Source organism: Haliaeetus albicilla, chromosome Z, assembly GCF_947461875.1.
Source record: "Haliaeetus albicilla chromosome Z, bHalAlb1.1, whole genome shotgun sequence".
In the NCBI taxonomy this organism is placed as follows: domain Eukaryota; kingdom Metazoa; phylum Chordata; class Aves; order Accipitriformes; family Accipitridae; genus Haliaeetus; species Haliaeetus albicilla.
Genome location: NC_091516.1, coordinates 49572318 through 49593904, shown reverse-complemented (window position 1 = coordinate 49593904; position 21587 = coordinate 49572318). Strand labels below are relative to the sequence as shown.

At 37.1% G+C, this 21587-nt stretch overlaps 1 protein-coding gene across 1 annotated transcript in view; it reads left to right on the top strand.

Annotated features, from left to right (window-relative positions):
• Positions 1-19918, top strand: part of PJA2 (praja ring finger ubiquitin ligase 2) — a 33154-nt gene extending 13236 nt beyond the window's left edge. Inside the window, exons 2-9 of the mRNA XM_069775950.1 lie at positions 2061-2261; positions 5575-6628; positions 10194-10376; positions 11802-11987; positions 14135-14246; positions 17345-17459; positions 17770-17885; positions 19083-19918. Coding sequence (XP_069632051.1) covers positions 2063-2261; positions 5575-6628; positions 10194-10376; positions 11802-11987; positions 14135-14246; positions 17345-17459; positions 17770-17885; positions 19083-19133 — 2016 coding nt within the window. The 5' untranslated portion in view covers positions 2061-2062 and the 3' untranslated portion in view covers positions 19134-19918. The remainder of the gene's footprint in view (positions 1-2060; positions 2262-5574; positions 6629-10193; positions 10377-11801; positions 11988-14134; positions 14247-17344; positions 17460-17769; positions 17886-19082) is intronic.
• The last annotated feature ends 1669 nt before the right edge of the window (positions 19919-21587 follow it).

Below are 21587 nucleotides of genomic sequence, written 5' to 3'. Positions count from 1 at the left end.
GTGTGGAAAGAAGACATGACTAGGATTAGATGTTTTAAGGGAGCTTTAGAGCCATAGATATAATGTGGTGAGTTATAGCATGACATTTTTGTAACAAAATGTTTCTTAGAACTGGCTAAAGATAACAAAAAGTGAAGTGGACAGCACATTATAATTTACTTAAATGTTGCAATTTTAAGCAATCAAACTGTAAATATTTGACTTTTAATTTTAAGCACTGCAAGTATTGTCACTGTTGCTGTCAATTCACCTGGGAATGAAACAGTAATATTTTAGACTCTTGCAGCAGGGGTTTTATTGGGAGTGTAATTTTATTTTGTTTACTCCAACCTAATTTTTTTCTATGTCGGGATGAAAAAGAAGGTGATTATTTTTCTTTTCCTGGAACTTGCATTTCTTCTGAGGCCCTGAATCTTCCACCATCATTATATTACTCATGTTTCTGTCTTTTTTTTTTTTTTTTTTTCTTTTCTGTGGGGAAAATCAGGCAGAAAGTATTTGGATTTTTTTCCACAGAAATTTGACTGAAGTGCAGAATGCTAGGAAGTGTTTTCAGAATTGCCATGCCGGCAATTGTAGACCAAATTCTTGTAGGAAGTTATGCGTCTGGACCTCTTAAGGCTAGCTTCTACTCAAAGTTGTAGCTTACAATAGGTAGCTTTCTTCTATTTGTGTCTCCATTATAAAGCTCTTGAGGGATCATGTGATTTCTGAGAGTGCAGCCGCAAGAAAATTATTTTTTTCTTTTCCTTGCATTTTATTTTTCATGATTTATGTTAGGTAGGCAGCAACAGAGTTAGTTTCCTGTATGCCAGTCCTAGCAAAATGACAGCTTCAGCAGTGATGCTAGTTTCAAAAACAAAGAAAAAAAAAACTGCTTGGACTCTGACGGTCGGTACATGTGTGCAGTTGTATCTTTTAGGCAGTCCAAATACTGTAACTACCAGCCTTACTAGTGGCTATTCTACTTGAAGCTGCATAAAATAACTGCTAATAAATGGTGTCTTTGCATATAGACATTTTCTTTTGAAGGACAGTGAAGAGATTGGTTTCACAGCCAGGAAAGAAGAAAGCTTTCTTATTGTTCTGGGTTTCAGAAAACTCTGTGTTAATGGTTGCAAACTTTATCTTCCTGGACTTTAATGTGTCCTTTTCAGTTTGGTGAGTTTCAAGAACAGAAAAGCTACTGTTAATTCCATATCTAGTAAAGATTAAAAGTGACTTAGAGGGACATGGAGAAAGCCACTGAACATCTGAAATACTGAACTCCTAATTGCATTTGTACAAGCAACAGCCTTTGGACATGAACCCTGGTGTTAGATTATTAATAGCTGATACTAATGCTGTATTATTAAAATCTCTCTTCATTACAGTATTGGCAGGTTTGCCCCACTGTCTTTCAAGTTTCCTTGGTAAAAGCATTAAGATCCACTGATGTGGAATACTGCTGTAATAATGGGAGCCATATGTGGGCAATTGCCTTGTATGGCTATGCCTGAACATACTACCTAGTGTAAAGAATAAAGCCTTGTCCCTGGGATTCAGGACTCCTGTTTTAGAAGGTGTGATTTGATTAATTGTACTTTTCCCATCACAGAGATAAGCTAGCTAGGGCTGGCTGAATTGTGCTACATTACCTGAAGGCTTTTCCATTATAGTGCTTGCAAATGTGTTTTTTTGCAAGCTGACATATGGGCTGTATCAGAGCTGTGTGCAGATGTGTATCACATTCAAAAAATAAGTCATGTGACATCTGGACTTGATTTTTAATTTTTTTGTAAAGTCTCTGTTATTTACTACAAACACGTTAAGATGGGGGCAAGATCGGTGTTTGTCAATATTATTTAGTGTAGATGAAAATTCCATTATGTGCTTTCATAACACATGATCCCAGAGCACTTCAGGTTCTTAATAATCATATTGTTAGTGAAGCTTAAGACTTTAGAGAAATGGGAAATTCCGTGCTAAAAAAATTATATCAAAGTGTTGGGGAAGAGGGAAATTATAAAGATGTATTGTTGTCTAACAAGTGGCTCTGTCTTTTTGTTTCGTCCATGTAGCAATGGGTCAAGAAGCTGGCAAACTGGCCTGGCCCAGACCAGCAGGAGGATATCGGACCATTACGCGTAGAAGATACAGAAGACGACACGCCTATGTCAGTTTTAGACCATCTTTGAATAGCCAAGACAGAGATGAACGTCAACACTATGAAGACCGCGAAGGATCAAATTTGGAGAATGTTCAGACAGGGAGTTCTTTATGTATGTGCATATCTTTGTGTATGTGTCATTTAATTGTGAACTGGGATGCTTGGGGGTGGAGGGGGAAGGCACATAGAGAAATGTGAAGGGAAGAGTAAAGTGTAGAAGTACACGTGTAAAGTACATCTCATGGCTTTATAGAATGAAACTTAGCATGAAGGCACATTAGTCTGCCTTAGGCTGTTTAATTTTGCCTGAAGAAGGGCATTCCTGAATGAATTAATGCATCCTAACCAACTAGATAATCATAACATTGTATAATTAAAGTTATTTTGTCTTCAAATCAAATTACAAATCACATTGGGAAGAGAATACATATTCTAACCTTCTGTTTGGAACTAAACTATGAAATATTTGACCTGTCATGGTCCAGGTTGTTCTGTCTTTGTCAACTGTAGTGTAGTTACAGTGGGATTTAGTTTAAGCCTATAAAACAACTTTAAAGATTCTCTTTTTAGTTGTTTATACTAGTCAGACCACTTCCCTTTCTTGTTTAATGAATATTGAGTGTTAGTATTTACCAAAATGTCTTCTGTTACTTTAGCATCTGAATAATAATTTCTTAGAGAAATACAAAATGGCTTGTGGGATTAGAGACGTAGTCCCATGTCCTTGAGTGCATGAAGATTTCTGCTAAAAGAATGTTTGATATAGCCTCAGGTCTTCCGAAGTGCCAGGTCCTGCACCTGGGTCACAACCACCCCATGCAGCGCTACAGGCTTGGGGAAGAGTGGCTGGAAAGCTGCCTGGTGGAAAAAGACCTGGGGGTGCCGGTTGACAGCCAGCTGAATATGAGCCAGCAGTGTGCCCAGGTGGCCAAGAAGGCCAACGGCATCCTGGCCTGTACCAGAAATAGTGTGGCCAGCAGGAGCAGGGAAGTGATTGTTCCCCTGTACTCAGCACTGGTGAGGCCGCACCTTGAGTGCTGTGTTCAATTTTGGGGTCTAGAGCACAAGTCTTAATAGGAGGTGCTGGGGGAACTGGGGTTGCTTAGTCTGGAGAAAAGGAGGCTGAGGGGAGACCTTATCGCTCTCTACAACCACCTGAAAGGAAGTTGTAGTGAGGTGGGTGCTGGTCTCTTGTCCTATTGGTTGTTACCTGGGAGAAGAGGAAAGGGTCTCAAGTTGCACCAGGGAAGGTTTAGACTGGATATTAGGAAAAAATTTTTTCACTGAAAGGGTTGTCAAGCATTATAACAGGCTGCCCAGGCAAGTGGTGGAGTCATCATCCCTGGAGGTATTTAAAAGACAGGTAGACGTGGCACTTAGGGACATGGTTTAGTGCTGGACCTGGCAGTGTTAGGTTTATGATTGGACTAGGTGATCTTAAAGCTCTTTTCCAACATAAATGATTCTATGGTTCTGTAAAGTAGCACTTTTCTCTCCTTCCTTTTTTAGACTATTTTGTAACTGCTTTCTCCTTCTAATTTTCTTTTTTTTTTATAGTAGCATAGTGCTGACTTAACTTTGTCACATGCCTTTGTTCTTGGAGACTGTTATGTCATGTAGATCATCTTGGGGTGGTTTTAATTTTTTGTGATTTGAATATTTTTGCAGTTGTCTATGCTCCCTACATTTTCTACACTTTCATCTAGTTAAAGGTTTATTTTCTGTAAGGCAGTGTTGATACTTGTTGATTTCCTACTGTCTTTATATAATGCTACCACCTTTCTTGTTTCAGTTACTCAGAAATGAGCATGCTATTATTTTTAGGGGTCGTAAGAAATATGCAGTTTAGAGTATGTTATCTCCTTGTCCTTAATACAATTGCTTTGTATATAAAGTCTAAGAGTGACTCATTTTCTATATTAAGCCTAATAACAAATTGCCTTTCCTTTTATATTTGGTCTTTTTTTTTTTTTTTGTATCGTGACTTTTCAAATTTATCTTTGAGAAATGTTTTGGATTCATTTATTTGCCTTACTTCAACTGGATTACATTTTTTCCCCAGTCCATACTCATTTTTTGATGGGTGGGTACTACCTAAAATATGCTGCATATTTCCTTGCTAATTGGCTTGACATCTTGTATACATCTAAGCAACTGTAGAAGATGGGCAGGGGAGATATCCTTGGAAATATTAAACATCTGACTGGACTTGGTCCTTGGTAATCTATAGGTGACTCTGCTTGAGCAAGAGGGGTGAACTGGATATCTCCAGAGGGGCCTGCCTACCAACCTCAGTTGTTAGCAATTTTGTGAAGGTGCTTAAATATTTGAATTAGCTAAATGTAATGTTACAGTATTGCTTCCTGCAAGCCAGACTCATAGTGCTGAGAGGCACAGCTCTTATAAGAGTTCAGCACCATAAATTCACCAGCCTAGGCATGGATTAGCTATTTAGATGAGATTCTTCTTTTTTTTTTTTTCTTTTTTAACCCTGCAACACTCATTTTACATGGTTTCCTACCTCTGCCTGTTTTTAAAATAACATGCTAGGGAATCCCTTCAATTAACCATGCATGTCTCACTTTTTTTTGGTCTTGTAGGTAAGTTTCCAAATCTCTTGATATCAACTTAAAAATTTAAAGTACTGTCATCAAGTTATACAAGCCATTGTATGTTCAAAAATATTTTGGACTGTTGCCTTGGTTAGGAGTTTACAAATTACTTGAACTAAACATTAATTTTGTAGTAGCAGCAGTATATGTGTTTTTTACCTTCTTTAACTCTTGCTGCTGGGTTTGATATTTATTGTCCCTTTATGCAAGAGGTGTTCAAGTGTAATATAACCAAACTGAATTTGCAATGATGGTAACTACTAACTGTAATTCCACATTCATCCCTGCTATTATTTTCTTCTTATGGGGAGTTGCACTCACAGCTGCATGTACAAAATGTAGTGCTATTAGTATGTAATTTATAGTAGCAATAAATGGCTTTATCTGAGTGTGGCAGAAGATGCAATTTAGCCAGTTAATAAATGGATAGTCCAATTTTTAACTTATGGAAATAAATGTTGTAACTTTTTTAATCTTCTAGTGTTTTTTCAGATTTCCTGTTCTCATCTTAAAATTCCCTTTTATATAAACAATGTAAAAATGCTGCCTATGAACATGTTCCTTTAATACTTGGGGGTTTTGTATCACAGAGTGAGCTGAAATTGTATTACTTAAGTCTATTTCTATATGGTTAGTTTATATAAGTGAGAATGTAAATATATTAGTGAAGAATTACTATATTTCTGGTAAATGTTTCTCTTTATCAAATTGCACTGCAGTCCTAGTGAATTACCCTTTCTTTTTCATGAGCAGTGATTGTAGATGAGAATATTGCTATTGGTTTTGAATATTCCAATGCATTCTTTCTTACAGCTTTCTCTGAAGATTCCAACCCATCGGCTGAAGTTTCTTCTGGTTTATTAGATGAGCCTGTGTTAGAAAATACTGGAGCTGGAGAACCTGTTTGCCAAAGTGTACTAAGCCAAACTTCTGAAGCAGACACATCACCGTTTTCTCTGTTCTCTTATGGTCTGGAAGACAACCAAATCTCAGGAAACCTTATGAATACTTATGAAAATTCTGAGGCCGTTGCAGGATATGCATCTGGAGGGAGTAATGATTTGAATGGTCAGAATGGAATTGCTTTTGTAAACATTGACTCTTATGAGCCAGATAGCAGTGATGGAGAGGAAAATGATGCTCAAGAAACATTTTCTTTGGCAAGAGAAGTTGGTTTATTTCAGGAAGCACTAGGTAACTTGCTTTCTGAGTTAGAAGGCGGCATAGAGTCTTTTACTGAGTTACAGTCCCAATTGCCCACTCTCAACCACAGTGTTTCTAGAGAATGTTGCGAAGAAGCAGGACCAATGCCTTTAACAAGATATTTTAGCATAGATTCAGACTTGGCATGTCCAAACAACATGACAATTAAACCTTCTGCTGAAGATCAAGCTATACCAAAAAGTAGCCTGAGTGGTGCCAGTTATGAAACACAGCAGATAAAAACAGTGGATGTTGCAATCGGAACCCCTACAGAAATTGCTAATGAATTAAATGTCAGTGATGGAAACACTGCCCAAGGAAATTCACCTGAGCTAGTAGTGAGACCTAAAATAAGAAAACAAAATACTGCAAACAAGTCGGAGAGAGAGAAGCTTCTCGCTAATGATGATGAAGAGGAAGGTGGTTCCTGGAGGAAAACTGGAATCACTGAAGTCCAGCAAGGCCGTGCCGAGTATGCCTTGAGAAACAGCAAAGAGAGGAGATCTATGTTCTTTGACTCAAGAGACTATGAAGGTGATCGAAAGAACACAAAAATAGACCAAAGGAAAAATGCAGCAGCTCAAGAACAAAAAAATAGTTCTTTCTGGGATGAGTTTGAAGACTGCAGCAGATACTTCTCAATGACCCTCAGAGATGAAGACAGGTAAAATTTCATTTTTGTATCTGTCTTAGTGTAAATAATGTACAAATCTGAATAATTTATTAGCAAATGGGACATAACTCAAGCAATTTCAGAATATGATCAGATAACAAGATGCCAACTTTTCCTTTCAGTTTTCTTTCACCCTTCAAGTCCATTTAAAGAAATGGTAATGTACATTCTTCTGGTAATGTAAAAACCCTTTCCTTATGTTTAGGGTCAAAGCATCTTACCACTAAGGAAGATTACTTGTTTATTTTATTTTTAGTGAGCGGATGGAGGGTGGAGAGGGAAAACCTTGTTCAGCATGGTTTTTGGATTATGGGTCTTTGAAAGTTCCCTTCAAGACTTGGTATTTTCAGAATTTGTTCTTTTTGCCATCAAATCTCAATATTCTATGTGACAGCCCATGTATGTTCTTGTCTCCAGCCTTTTGAAAGAAACTATTCTTCCTTGTCATATCTGAAGAATAACTTGATGGGATTGCTTATAATCCTGTTTTTTAATGTGAGTTCTTCAGACTCGTAGGTGTTTCTGAACAGTTTCAGATTTACAAATAGCTCCAACCTGGACACCAGGAGCAGTATTCAGGCTCCTTCTGGTTTGGGCTCTCTACCCAGAAGACAGATTAATTTGGATAAACCTTATGTTGATTAACTTTTACTCATATAATGCTGTTTAAGAACTTTTCACTGTGAACTGGAATTATGTAACTGAACTATTTGAGGATAAAAAAAAAAATTCTAACCGTCTGTTCATTTATGGCAAATGCAGTAGTGTTTGTGATAGCTTTTGTTTGGGTTTTTTGTTGGGTTTTTTTTCTATTTTTCTTCTAGTTTGCTTTCATCTTGTTGATTCTGTTCCTACTGCATTCTTTATAAGACGTGTCTTCTGGATGCTGATATGGCTTTTTTCTGTGTGTTCTTGCCATTAGGCTTCATAAGCTAACCTGCTTAGTGGTTTGTTTCCACTGTTTTTGTGGAGAGAACAGCACAAAGATTAATCTGCATAAAATCTTGTCTTTAAAATATTGCAGAGTCCCAATTATGAGAACAAAATCCTTAAGGCATTGTAAAATGGAGTGGTAGAATTAATTTTTTTTTTTTCTTATAAAAGATATAGGTGGACTTAACAAATGAATCCTTTCCTTCCTTGTAAGGTTTGCTTTTCAAAAATTTTTGTTACTGCATAATCTTTTATTTTCCACTTCTGAAATGCCACTACTGGAAGATTAAAATGCAATGGAGGAAATGGACTGTGTTTTACAGTTACAGCATTGGCTTCCATGATGTGAAGTGATGGATTGTTGTAGCATGACAAAGAAATACAGATTGCTGATCTGAAAGTGACTATGTTCGTCATGATGGCACTAACTGAACCACTAAACAGGAAGTATATGTGTTATTTAAAAAAAAAAAATTTGTGTTCTAAATGCTCAAAAGACTTATCCTTATGAAGTAAATTGTCAATGATTACTCTGTACAAAGTCATATGTTTTTCCACTCTTGAAAGGCCATTTTATGTTTAAAGGGTTAAACCATATTCCATGTTAAAATACACATATATAGCTGCATAAAAAGCAGAATTGACATATGTGTCAAACTACATCCTGCAAGTCAAGTTTCACTTATTTCCAGCCCAGGGAGAAATTCACCTTGCTGATTGCTACAGCCTGGGCCTTCACCTCACATTTTTTCCTTCCTTGAAGTGCCCAGCTCTTATGGTGTTAGCATGTAGAAGCTGTGTGGGAAGGAGAAAGTCTTGCATATTTGTTAGAACAGCATATGCTCTAACTTGGAAGGGTCATGGTAGGCCCTCGGAGGGCAGGCCTGGTGCGACAAGGATCATATCCATTAGCTCCCTCTGTTTAGTTTTGGATCATATGGCGAGTACAGGCCAGTTCAGCCAGGGGAAAGACTATTCTCAGAAAATCCATGTGCCAATAAGTTAAGTTAATATGTTATGCTTTTGGTAAGTGACAAGTCTATAACTCTCTAACCATAAAGTGATGTTCTGCATGTCTAGAATTGGGCACAGTTAAATCCTAAGTTTGGAAATTTACACATTCAATGTTCTTCCTTTGTTCAGTATTAATGACTTTAGATGTATCCTCTTTTCTGGTTTGAATTAGTGTTTGTGTATAAATGTTAAAGAGAACAAATTTGACTAACAACATAGGAATATTATTATAAACTGTGTTGGAAATAATTCCTGGATTGTAAAATTGAGAAAAATAAAATAAGAGATTTGAATATTTGGGCTATTCCTATAGTATGCTTAGATAACCTTAAAAAAACCCAAACAAACAAAAAAAAACAAAACCAAAAAAAACCCCAATCAAAACAAAAGGCTCTAAAACATTAGCATTCAGCTTTAATTGATGCAATATAAGATACATCACACTACATATCAGAATTTCTTAACAGATATGATTTCTACTGTAAAGTAATCCTTTAAAATAGCCCGAAGTTAATTAATATTCTCATTTCCAGAAAAATATAGTCCTGCTTCAAATTAAAATGCTTCCATATAATCTGTGTCATCTTTAATCTTGTAAAACTTGAAGTGTATAATGTGCAGTTTTTCAAAAGTACTTGCAATTCATTAAATAGCAAGTTTTATTGGCATGTACTTGTAATATTAGATAGAAGGAGCATTTCTTTCAAGTGAGTTTGTAGGTGGAGAGATAACATTGATACTGCTTTTAGCAGAGTGACCACTGAGCTGCAGGTGCTGTGGATTGCTGTGTAAGATGTGGTCTAAGCCTGTTTGCTGTTCACATATTATTAGTTTTCTATAACTTTTTGAAGTGGCATAGCTAGTTGACTATACTTTGAATTCTGGTAGGTGTCAACTGTCACTGTTAGTATTGAGTAAACCTAAGTGTCATTACAAAAGGTAGCAGTAGGTAAGTTCATTCTTTTTGAGACTCTAACATCACTATTTTAAGCTGCCTACAACTTGTTGTTTACTTCCCTTTTCTGTGTGGTGGCTGAGCAAATTCTCTTTGAAAAAATCGCTGCCATTCATCTGTTTGGGCTAGTGAATTATATAATTTGCAGTAAGTCATCCATTGTACCTTTGTATGATTAAAAAGAAAGGACCACTGTATATTGCTTAAAGGTTGAGAGCTTGCACTTAAAGTTTTGTTTGGCTGAGAGGTAAGACCGACTGCTTACTCTTTGTTAAGCAGGCATTGGTGTTCTCAGTGTCACTGCTGCTCTTTTCTCTTTGTGTGCTTGGAGAAGGATGAGTATAGTGGGTCTGGGTTTATATTCCTGAGTTGTTTCATGTACTCTGCAATTGTAGGGAGTGAAGAACAATCCTTTTGCAAAGTAGGATGGGCAGAATTCTTTTTTTGGAACTCATCTTTTTTAATCAGCTCTTTATGTATACTTGCCTTGTTAAACATCTATAAATAGTAAAAAATTAATTTCTCCTAGAAAAAATAGTCTATATTGAGAGCAGTGTTCATAGAAAAGTAGGAAATCATAGAATGTTTGTGTTTGTTTTCTTTCCCCTAAAGCAGTGTTGAAATTCACACCTCGTTGCCTTCTTTAAATTGCAGCTCAGATTGCAGTGATGGAGAATGGTCTCCAGTTGTGCCTACCTATTTGACTGCTACAGAAAAAGAGGAGTCCTCAAGTGATGAGAGCTGGGAGTCTGCCCCAGGCAAGGAGGAACATGGACCTGAAGTGCAGAGCAACAGCAGTGGTGTAGAAGAGAAGACAGACTTCTGTTTCCAAGGAGGGTATGTTTTCTTTTTACTAGCTAACTTCCTTTAAGTTCTGGCATCAGCACATGACACTACACAGAATAACATCAATTCTAAAAGTAGTTATTATACTAGCAATAATCATTTGCCTACATCAAAATAATCTGAGGAGTTGTATGTATTTCAAATCGGGGAAAAAATGGTATGTCATGCAAACAATTATATTTTATGAAAGATACAGAAATAATGAGAGGGCATTGACATGCAGTGTCAATAGGGATAATAGGCTCAATATACCAACTTTAAAAAGCCAGATTAGGCAAGTTAATTGTAAAGATGTATATGTTACATACACATCTTCTAATACTGCTTAGTTCCTGCACAGCAGTTGTTTACGTCTTTGTTTTACTTCTTATACTCCACTGCTGCTCTTCATTTCTGCAGCCCTATCAGTGATTAAAGTAAACTTGAACTACTTGCTTGGTGAGAACTTCCTTATTTTTTCTGGTCATTCAGTGCTTTAATTTATAAAATGTATCTACCTTTGTTGCAAGGCAAAATTTATAGCTATAAATGGCCAAGGACAGGTTGTTGGGGTTTTTTTTCCTAAGCATGTAATATTGACCTTATATTCTTAGTTTGGGTCTTTATAAAGCAACAAGCCATGCCTAAGTGTTCTTTCAGCTTCTTCCACTCTTAGGTAGACAGTACCTGTTACCAAGCAGTCCAAATCACTGTTACTGCTTTTTTAGTATCCCTGCCTCTTGAGGTTTGGAGAATTAGTGTGGTTTTATGAAAACATTACAAAACCTCATCTGTTTCAGAACAACAGTGGAGCTGTGTACTCTTTAGCTTTCTTTGATGTGAACAGTCTGCAAATGTACCCATTTCTAACACGATCCTTCTTATTTTCCCTTTGATAAATAAAGTGGGACTCACAGCCCTGTGGCTCTAAACATCCAGGTGACTTGTGCTCTTCTAAAAAATCCAGGAATGAGAGGAGTCTTTCTCCTTATGCAGATAGCTTCTTTTGCAAATAGTATCTCTTTGCATTCAGGCCAAGCTTCCCCATGAAGGCTGTTCCAGGGTGTCAGGAAAGCCTTTCTTTTTAGTAGCTTTAGGAACTTGTAGATGAATAAGAAAATGTTTAGTACCAAATTTACTAGCTCTGGTGGGGATACTACCTGTACTAGGGAATATGCAAAGCAAGCTACTTACTGTACTGCTGGCCTTGAGCATTAGGCAAATAATTTTGCCATAGAATCATTCCTAGATTCTGAGGCTGGAGCTGATACCACTGGATGTTTCTAATGCCCTGGATGCAATGTCCCTAATCTGGGACTCTGCAGTCTGGGAAACATGCATCTTTAGCCTTTGTAATATGTGTAGCTTTTGTTGCTTACATGTGTTTGTAAATTCTCCTAGCTTTTTAGTTTTAGCTTTTCATTTATTTATTTGAAGGGAACAGATATTATTGGAGGAAGAAGAGATTCCTTGGTTACAGTACCGGGAAGAAGTAGAAAGTAGCAGTGATGAGGAAAATTATCCATTTAGTGATTTTTTGCATCCTGTATTCTTCCTGTTGGATGGAAATAACAACTTTGAGGATGACTCCAGTGTGAGTGAAGACTTGGATGTGGAGTGGAGGTATGCCTTTGATAGCTTTCTGCATTAATTTCAGAGGTTTTGTAGCTACTGTTTTGCTTTTTATGTAAGATGTCAAAAATACTCATGGCTATCGGCATGCACTTGCTTCAAAGGCTGATAATCTGAGTTTTAAGACTTAACATATTTCAAGTGCTATGTGTCTTCTAGTGAGAGGAAAAGGATGTAGATTTGCTAAATCAGGCTGTGATCTGAGAAAATTCTGGAGCACTAAATATTCAAGGGATGGATGTACTTTTTCAATTAATTTTCAGTGGAAGTATAACAAAAGTAAAGCAATGTGAATGTAATCAGCATTCAAGTCAGTGTTATTTTATAGTTGGTCTTTTCCTTTTTGCAACTGGTGTAAGTTAGATGTTATAAGCCTATTTTATTTCTCTTTGAAATGCCATGTGCTATCCTAATAGTATCATAATTTTGAATGCTTCATTCAATTTTCTGTCATTAGATTACTGAAGAATATTGCAATATAGTTATTACAAAAATTCTGCAAGTACCAGGAAGAACAGCCTAATCCTAGAATAGTGTAATGCATTTGTTTTAACTTGAGAGTGAGGTAGACAGAATGCTTTCCAGTGAGGGACTTAACGCTTGCTCTCTTCTGCTTATTAAAAATATTACAAACTACAGTGTAGACATACCAAAAACACTGGTATTTTCTCCTTGTGAAGTTACATTGTGAAAAAGCAAAACATGGACTAATGCATGAGAGTCCAAGCTAGAAGTAAGGCATGTGTTCTTACAGTGCCAGGCAGCAAGCTAGCAAAGGAATTGTAGGACATGGACAAAAACTATTTCAGTGTTGGAGGTTAGCTTTGGTAAGCTTCCTAATTACTCAAAATAGAAAGGAAGATGCTTCTCTAATAGTCTGTTAAGTTTTGTCTGTTGAGCTTACACAGATCTGTAAATGATTATGCTTGTGCCTGCTTTAAGATTTGGTCTCGGAATGTTGAAAACAGAGCTGGAAGCAGCTGCCAAGCTATGAATTGTGACACACGATGTAATAAAAATCTGAATGCTAGTTGTAAAGTGAGCTTAATAGCATACATATGAAATTTATTAGCTGAACTGTATGCCCTTTTACTCTGGTGTAGTCAATAGTAAAAGCTCCTATCATGTTCTTCTGAAGTCTATATTGTCTTGAGTTTACCACTGTACTGGGAGCAGGTGCTGGCAGTGGGGGCTGCTGGGCAGCCTCTGTGAGGAGAGGCCGAGGCTGCCTTGTGTGGGACACCAGCAAGTTCCAATGGACCCACTGCAGGGTGGTGCCTCTGGGAGAATATTTAAGGGTAAAAAATGCAGCACAGCAGAGTGTGAGAGAGAGGAGCAAGGACAATGTGAGAGAAACAACCCTGCAGACACCAAAGTCAGAGAAGAAGGGGGAGGAGGTGCTCCAGATGCTGGAGGAGATATTCCCCTGCAGCCCCTGGAGAAGACAACAGTAAAGCAGGTAGGTGATTGCTGAAGGAACTGTGCCTGTGGAGAGCCCATGCTGGAGCAGTTAGTGAAGGACTGCAGCTTGTGGGAAAGACCCACACAGGAGCAGATGTATCCTGAAGGACTGCAGCCTGTGGGAGAGACCCCAGACTGGAGCAGGGGAACAGTGTGAGTAGGAAGGAGCGGCAGAGAACAACTGCCCTGGACTGACCACCACCTTCATTCCCTGTCCCTATGCCCTCCTTGGTGTAGGGGGACATAAAGAAGTCAGGAATGAAGTTGAGCTTGGGAAGAAAGGGAGGGCTAAGGGGAAGGTGGTTCAGTTTTTGTATTGTATCTCACCATCCAAATCCATTTTTATTGGCAATAAATTCAACTGGTTTGACCTTTTAGCCCATTAAGTTGAGTCTGTTTTGCCTGTGATGGTGATAGGTGGGTGATCTGCCTTTCTTTATCTCAACCCATGAACTTTTAGTCTTACTTACATGCCTGTCCAGTTGAGGTGGGGAAGTGAGAGAGCAGCTGGGTGGGTGCCTGGCAGCCAGCCAAGGTCAACTCAACACAGCCACCTCATGAGAGTGTATGCACACAGGTGTTAACAGGTGAGGTACAGTAATTTGATGTAGCCAGCCCTCATGTTGTTACTGTTTACTTTGAAATTATGACTGTGTTTCCTAACTCATGTTTTTCAGACTACTTGATGAGTTTGGTGATGGCCTAGGACTTGCTCAAGCCATTCCTTACATGAATCCTCAGTTTCTCACAATTATGGCGCTAGAGGGACGCTTACAACAAGCTATGGAGGTATTAAAATATTCTTGGTGGTATTATATCAGTGATGTTGTGACATAAGTTTTTATTATTTAATCCTTTTTCAGCATAATCTGAAAATCAGGAGGATCAGGGAGAAATTACTTTCCTGTTTTAGCTTGACCTTTCAGGTCTGCAAGCATGAAAATGAATGTTGGAATTTCTTTTAGATGATGTAGTGCAAAAAGTTGTTGTTCAGTGCTATTCCTTTTAGAATATGGATTTATTTCCTCTTAAAGGAAAAAAAGATACTGATTTCTACCTGTATAAACATATGCCATTTAAATTATTCTAAAGAGTGTTGCCAAATTCCCTACATAAAGGAATGTTCATACCTGGATCTGTGCCTACGAATTGTCCCAGGTTTTGGGGTTTTTTTGCAAGAGTACAATTGGGTGTCTCATATTTTTATTCCTCAGTAGAAGACTTCTCTGTGTCTGACTGTCTTGAGTCCGCGCATTTTAAATTAAAACCAAAACCAAACCACCCCAAAGCAAAAAAGCCTTTTATCTTTACCGTGTTCTAATTTCATTTCATCTGTCTAACTTTGGTTAGACCAGACCATTTGTTATCAAGAACCAGCATGGTTATTATCTTTGTCTTTTATGTGTTACATGACATTGGTCACTGTCAAAGTGAATATGGAGCTAGTTGAAATTCAGTTTGATGCAATGTGACAATTCTTGCACTGCCAGAAATCTCCCCTGCAGGGTATTTGTCAAAATAAGAGTTAAATGATGTGTAGACATATAATACGGTGTTACAACAATTAAATTGAATGTTTTGTGTGTGATGTAAGTTGAGGGGCAGCAAGGGGCAGTTTGACTACTAGCCTTTAGTCTGCCCTGTTCACCCCTTTTAACTGTATGTCATAGTGTGCTTGCAGACAGTATACCAAGGACACTTTAAAATGCTTTCTAAAGCTGACAGTCAGTGGAACAATCATAGATATTTTCTTTTTTTCCCATGGATATGTGCAAAATCAATGATTCTGTGAATAAACTTCATGGGGATTTTCCAAGGGGGTGGAAGCGTTGTTCCCTGAAGTTGGCAGTCATTCAATTTCCAGGTATATGGTGTATGGGAGGTCAGTATTATTCATTATCAAGTACCATAGGGTCTTCTCTAGCTGTGTAGGATCTTGTTAGGACCACTCATCTGGAGACACTTCAGAACTGCTTATTAATGTGTAGGAGGTCTCTTTATTGTTACTATAAAACCAGTATTTTGAAGTTGTATAGGGAAGATTCCTTGTCTCCTGTCATAGCTGCTGGTTCTCACTACATCAAAAAGAACAGAACTACAGAAGCATTTGACCTCCTCCTTTGCACCAAAGCAAGAGGATCTGTGTAGAGAGGGGAAACTAATTCCATCTTTTTTTTTTTTTTTTTTTTAAATCTATATGTTAACACCTAAAGAGGAGACTGAGGTTATTATGGCTCTGAGTTTTTCTTTGTCATTACTGTGTAACAACATTTCCCTAGTTACTCTTGTCAGGCTGACCTGTAAGAACAATCCTAGGTTGCTATGTGCATGGCTGGCTGAGAAGATGCTGTAATTATGTTAGTGTCACTAGGAATGGAGTGTCATTGAATACACTTGGCAAGCAGGTAGATGACTACAAAGGTAGTTATTCTCTGGTACCTGTGGTTCAGGTCTCTGTGAATGCTGGACAAGAAGGAAAGCCAATTCTCCTAAATGGTATTTGTGCTTGAAATTAGCACTTAGGTGTCTGAAACTTTATGGTGGGGATAGAAGTCTGGCATAAATGGAATTAGCAGAAAATGGTAACTGAGTATTCAAAGGAACTGCTGTATTAACTGTGACTAAATGGACAACACAGGTTTTGAGTAAGAACTCTGAATATTTCCTCCAAATATCAAGCAGAATGTACAGAGCACCTCTCTTTCCAGTATGAAAATGGTTACTAGAATTGTTCAGAAAATAAGAGCAAGGGTTACCCAAAACTGTTCAACATTTCTCTTAGGCAATATTGGAAGTATTTCTGGAAGTTGAGAGAAAGTGAGCAAAAAAAGGCTCTGTCATGTCTATCTACCCAGAATTAATTTTAATTGTCTGCTGAGATACTATGTTTTAATGACTACAGCAAGCTGTTGACAGGATCAGGATATCACGTTTTCTGCTTTCTAAAAAACAGGACTTGCAAATGGCTAGTCCAGTATATTCTGTTAAAATATGTCCCTGACTGGATTAACATAAACTAGAAAATTGTGTTCCGGGAAGGACGTTCAGAACAGCCTTTAAACACAACTTTCCTGGTTGTCAGACAGTGGTAGATGAAGATGTAGAAGTGTGTTCCACAAATTTAAAAATGTAAAATCTTTAATTGAAATAGTAAATTCTCGTAGTGTTACAAAGTCTTTTCCTTATCTTTGGTACTGTTGTCACGGTGCTTGCTGTGGTGTACAGCATTTTCAGGAGCAAAAGATTCTTTAAAAAAAAAAAAGGTTTCTTTTGTGATGCGAAGCCCAAACTGAACTAACTTTTTAAGTTTGGGTAAAGGACATAGCAGAAAGCAGATATTTTCAGCAAGAAAATGCAGTTTCTGATTTTTCCATTTATAGGGTATATAGAAAATGTTTGTAATATGACAATTTTTGTTCCATAGTTTGTTGCAACTGTATATATGTATCAAGTAAGGAGTTAGAGATCACTGTGAGGGTTATCTCAGTAACTAAGGTCAGGGTGATCAGGCTTGAGAACTCTTTAAGGGAAATGAGAATTGAAGCTAGTTGTCGTTCTTCCTCATGACTGGAATTTTATGCTCCTCATCCCTCTCCACAAGAGTAAAGGGAGTTATTTCATGTGTTCTTGGCATAGTTCATCTTATGGTTGTGTCCCATCCCAACTTCTTGTGCACCCCCAGCCTCCTCGCTGGTGGGGTGGTGTGAGAAGCAGAAGAGGCCTGGACTCTGTGTAAGCAATGCTCAGCAGTAACGAAAACAGCCCTGAAGACATAACTTCCATTTAAGTAATACTATTAGAATTGGATTCCTTTTCTTGCTTATTTGTTTTTATATGGAATATTACATTTGTGAGTAAGCAGACCCAAGTTCTCTTACCCTTTTCAGATTGTTCTGACTTACTTGGAGACTCTTGGATTTGATGTTGAACAGGCTCATCCACCAGCTACTAAAGAAACCATAGATTGTCTGCCACAGATTACTGTCACAGATGACCAAGATGGTATGGAAAAATAATTAAAAATTAATTTCCACAAAGTTTATAAGAACAAATTTAGCTTTCTGTAATACCATAGATGCAGTATTTAAACATACTTATTGTGCAGCTGGCAATGCTGTTCTAAGAGCTTTTGAATCTTGAATCAGACTGAATATAACTTTGGTCAGTTTGGAACACTAAACTTTACTGGAGTAAGTGTGATTGTATTTTGTAATCATTAGTGATACTGTTGATAATATATGTGTTTTAATTTTGGCTCCTCTTGGATGTAAAACAAGATAATAATAATGCTTTTTCTTCATTGTGAGTGTAGGTCAAGAGCAGCGTTGTACTATCTGTTGCAGTGAATATGTGAAAGATGAAATCATAACAGAGCTGCCCTGTCATCATTTGTTTCACAAAACTTGTATAACTCTTTGGTTACAGAAAGTAAGTACTACAGGATTGGTGAGGGTTTGGGGAGGGGGGGGTTGAGTCTTTGCATTCTTCTGGGAAGAACAGTTTGTAACTTTTTGAAAATGTGGGATGAAATACCAAGAAATAACTGGCCGTTAATTTTATGCATTATGGAACCAAATTCTAGCACAAGTGAGGAAAGTAATTTATATCTATACTCACCTGAAGGGCAATTTCTTGAATAGAGGCAGTATTTTTGTGAGGAACAACATGGTCTGCTTTCAGTAAGAATGAAAGAGATGAATGAGTTGTAACTTGTTTTGGTATGAGAAAAGCTTTCTTTACTGTACTCACACCCTGAAGTAAAGATGGCTTGATTCTTCTCTGAGAATAGACAAGGATCTGATCTGTCTTGCCAGAATGTGAGTCCTATTCACGGTAACAGCTGAGGTTGGTGGGAGAAATACTGGAATGCTTGTAGATTAATTTAAAAAAATTGCCTTTGGTAAATCTATATGATATTAGATTTCATTTTCATAATCTGTAACCAGTTTCCTTCCTAATGTCTTAAAAAGGCTTGCATCATATTGAGGCTAGATGAAAAGAACTGTAATTAATGATTTGGTATTCTTTTTTCCTTGTACTTGCACTCTCCTTTACCTACCATATAAGCCTAGACTTGCTAATTCTCAGCAAGCCTGCAGTGTAACTCATCATTTCCTCCAGAGGTACTTGATTCAGACTAGGGAGATCAGATCAGAACACCTCTAGTATGCGTTCTTAGTGGGTTTATAACTTTTTTTTACTTTGATAGTATTGATTACTGTGTAGATACTGCTTGTGTAATATGTCTTGTCTTTTTCTGCTGTCATAGTAAACTGCTCTTGCTGAAAACTGGGACAAAATACTTCCTGTTAGATTTGGGCAGTACCTAGTTTATTTTTAACCCTTGCCTCAGAAAAAAATTACCACCTCTAAAATCAATTCTTTGAAGAAGATCTTACAGATAGCCTGATATATCTGCTCTTTAACTGGTTTAAAAGCAAAACAAAGCTTTCTTCTGAGATTGTTAGCTGTCTCTTAGCTCCAGGTAGCTATCCAGTCAAATTTGACTTTGAGACAGTGCTGTTGTAAGGACATTAAATACTTCATAAATAATAACCTTTAGCTTTTAATAGAATTGAATGTGAACTGTGCAAATTACCTGCTTTTTTTCTCTTTCTTTTGTAGTCGGGAACATGCCCAATTTGTCGTCATGTGCTTGCACCCGTGCATACTTAAGCAGCTGCTGCCACTGTTTCCTTTCTTGATCATGATTGAGCATCTTCTGTTCACGGTGCTGCTGGAGCTTTAAACTAGGGCCTGAAATAAAATCTTTCCTACCAAAATAAGAATTTAACTTTTGCCTCTACTTACAGTGTGAAAACAATTAGGTATAAAATACTATATGAAAAATACTATCTATATTATATATTTCTGTTTAGAAAGAGGGTGCAAGAGTTTGTAAACTCTTCAGGTTTATAATAGCTTAAATTTTCAAACTGTAAGTTAGAAGAATTAGGTATAAAATACTATATGTAAAATACTATCTATATTATATATTTCTCTTTAGAAAAGAGGGTGCAAGACTTTCTAAACTCTTTAGGTTTATCATAATAGCTTAAATTTTCAAACTAAGTTAGAAGAATGTGTAGCCTTTTTTCGTAGCAGAATGTTGCTGGTAACTATAATGTCTTAATCTTGTATTATGATAAATTTTTCCAAAGAGAGAATTCATGTGGCACTTTGATCAAGTTCTTGTAGCTGCGGTGCAGTTGCAGCTTATTAAAGTTATGCTTATAATCTGTTCTAGGTACTATAATTGAACTATCTGCTTTTGTTAAACTTAGTGCTACTAAGTGACTTAGTAATTGATCTCTCATATTTGCATCTGATGTGAAGATGTTCTGTGATGCCAGCAGTGGTAAAATTTGATTTCATTGGAAACAAATTGTATAATGGAACAATATTTCTTACCAGCTTATTCCATAATAAATTTCTTTCCTAATGTCAGCAGTTCTATTAAATTGTTGCTGTCGTGTCTCTTTTTTGTAAATGCTAGCACCGTTTTTAAGCCTGCATCCTGAATAAGTATATGAACTATGGAACTTCAACATTTGAATTCCTAAGTTTCTAAGAATTTGCATCTCTAAGAGCCGGGCAGCTGGTTTCTTCAATTTGTGTTTAAATTCCATTCTACTAATTAGGTCTCCTGCATGTGTGCATACTCTCTCTCTCTTTAAAATATATTTATTTTTATATATATCAGGGCAGAGGTTGCTTTCTAATGCAGATATAGTTAAAATATTTTTGGCTCTTGGAGTCTTAAGTCTCAAAAAGTTAGTAGAAACTTCACACACTTAATTGAAAAACACATTTGAATACTTGGCTATTAGGATTATTGTTATTTCAGAAATTTAAAAAATAGTAATGTTTCTGGTATTTGCACTGGTTGCAGTGGGTTATGCTACACTTAATATTTTAAAAGAGAAAAGACTGGTCTTTAAAATGTATTTCTATAAATAATACTCCAGTATACACAAAAACTTTAAGGGACATGGAGTTAATCATTACAGGACAAAGTTAATATTTGGATGTGCTTATGTGTACTCATGGCTGCACAAAACCTTTTCTGTGGCCATTGGATAGACATACAATTCCTAAAATGTTGGTGCATGGGAATAATACACAAGGAGTCTAATCAAAACCCCTTAAAATAGTTACAGATTTTTCTAGTAACTTTCAAATTAAGCTGAATTATAATAATCTTATAGTAGCTCACTGGCTGCTTAGTTATGATTATGGCTGCTATCATAGTATCTCATTTCTTTACAAATATTAATATATTCTTTTATTAGCGCTAGAAGATAGTAATATTCATGTTTGAGGGACATACTGAATTGTGTGATGTACTTTGCAGTCTAACTTGTGGACTGCAGCAGAACAAAGAACTGGTGGCAGTTGCCATGAGTCTGCTCCTGAGGTTTTCAATTATGTAATTCCAAAACTTAAAGTATAAGGAAACCAATACAATAGGATACTGGTGAAAAGTGGCAGATGTGTAGCTCCTTGCCAGCTTATTTTCCTGTATGAAAACTTTATATTTGCTGAAGTAGGCATCAGTAGGATTTAGGGAAACATAACAAGAAACATATACTTCTAGGCATACTCACTGGCAGAATTCATACTAGTCCAAGAAGTGCTACAATCTTCCACATATCTATTACGACAGACTAGTGCTGTGGAGACTGGTTGATCCATGACTACTGTCCATCCTAGATGATAAAATAGTAATGCAGCCTTTAAAGTTCATCTAAGGGGGGTGGGAGGGGGTGTATGTAGATTTAAGAGAAAGTGGAAATGAAAACTTCTGTATTGCTTGCAGGGAGAAAAAAACACCAGTGGACTTAGTAGTATCAAAATTGTTCTTTGTTAGGGACTTTTGTTCTTCAGTAGCTCCCCCTGCAGCAAATGTTGCAGGTATTTTAACAGCCTGTACTTTGTTTCTCTGGAACTGCACAATATGTTGGCCTTCATTTAATCCCTTAAGCACAGTGTTTTATAAAGAGAATTACTTTAACTCCTGTGGCAAGATTTGGAAATCCTCTTGTCTGGAATCAAAAGCTTCTAGCTTAACCAGCAGTGTCAAGAGCTAAGCTAGAAGCTTTTTCCTTCTGTAGTTATCTGTTGCTGGCC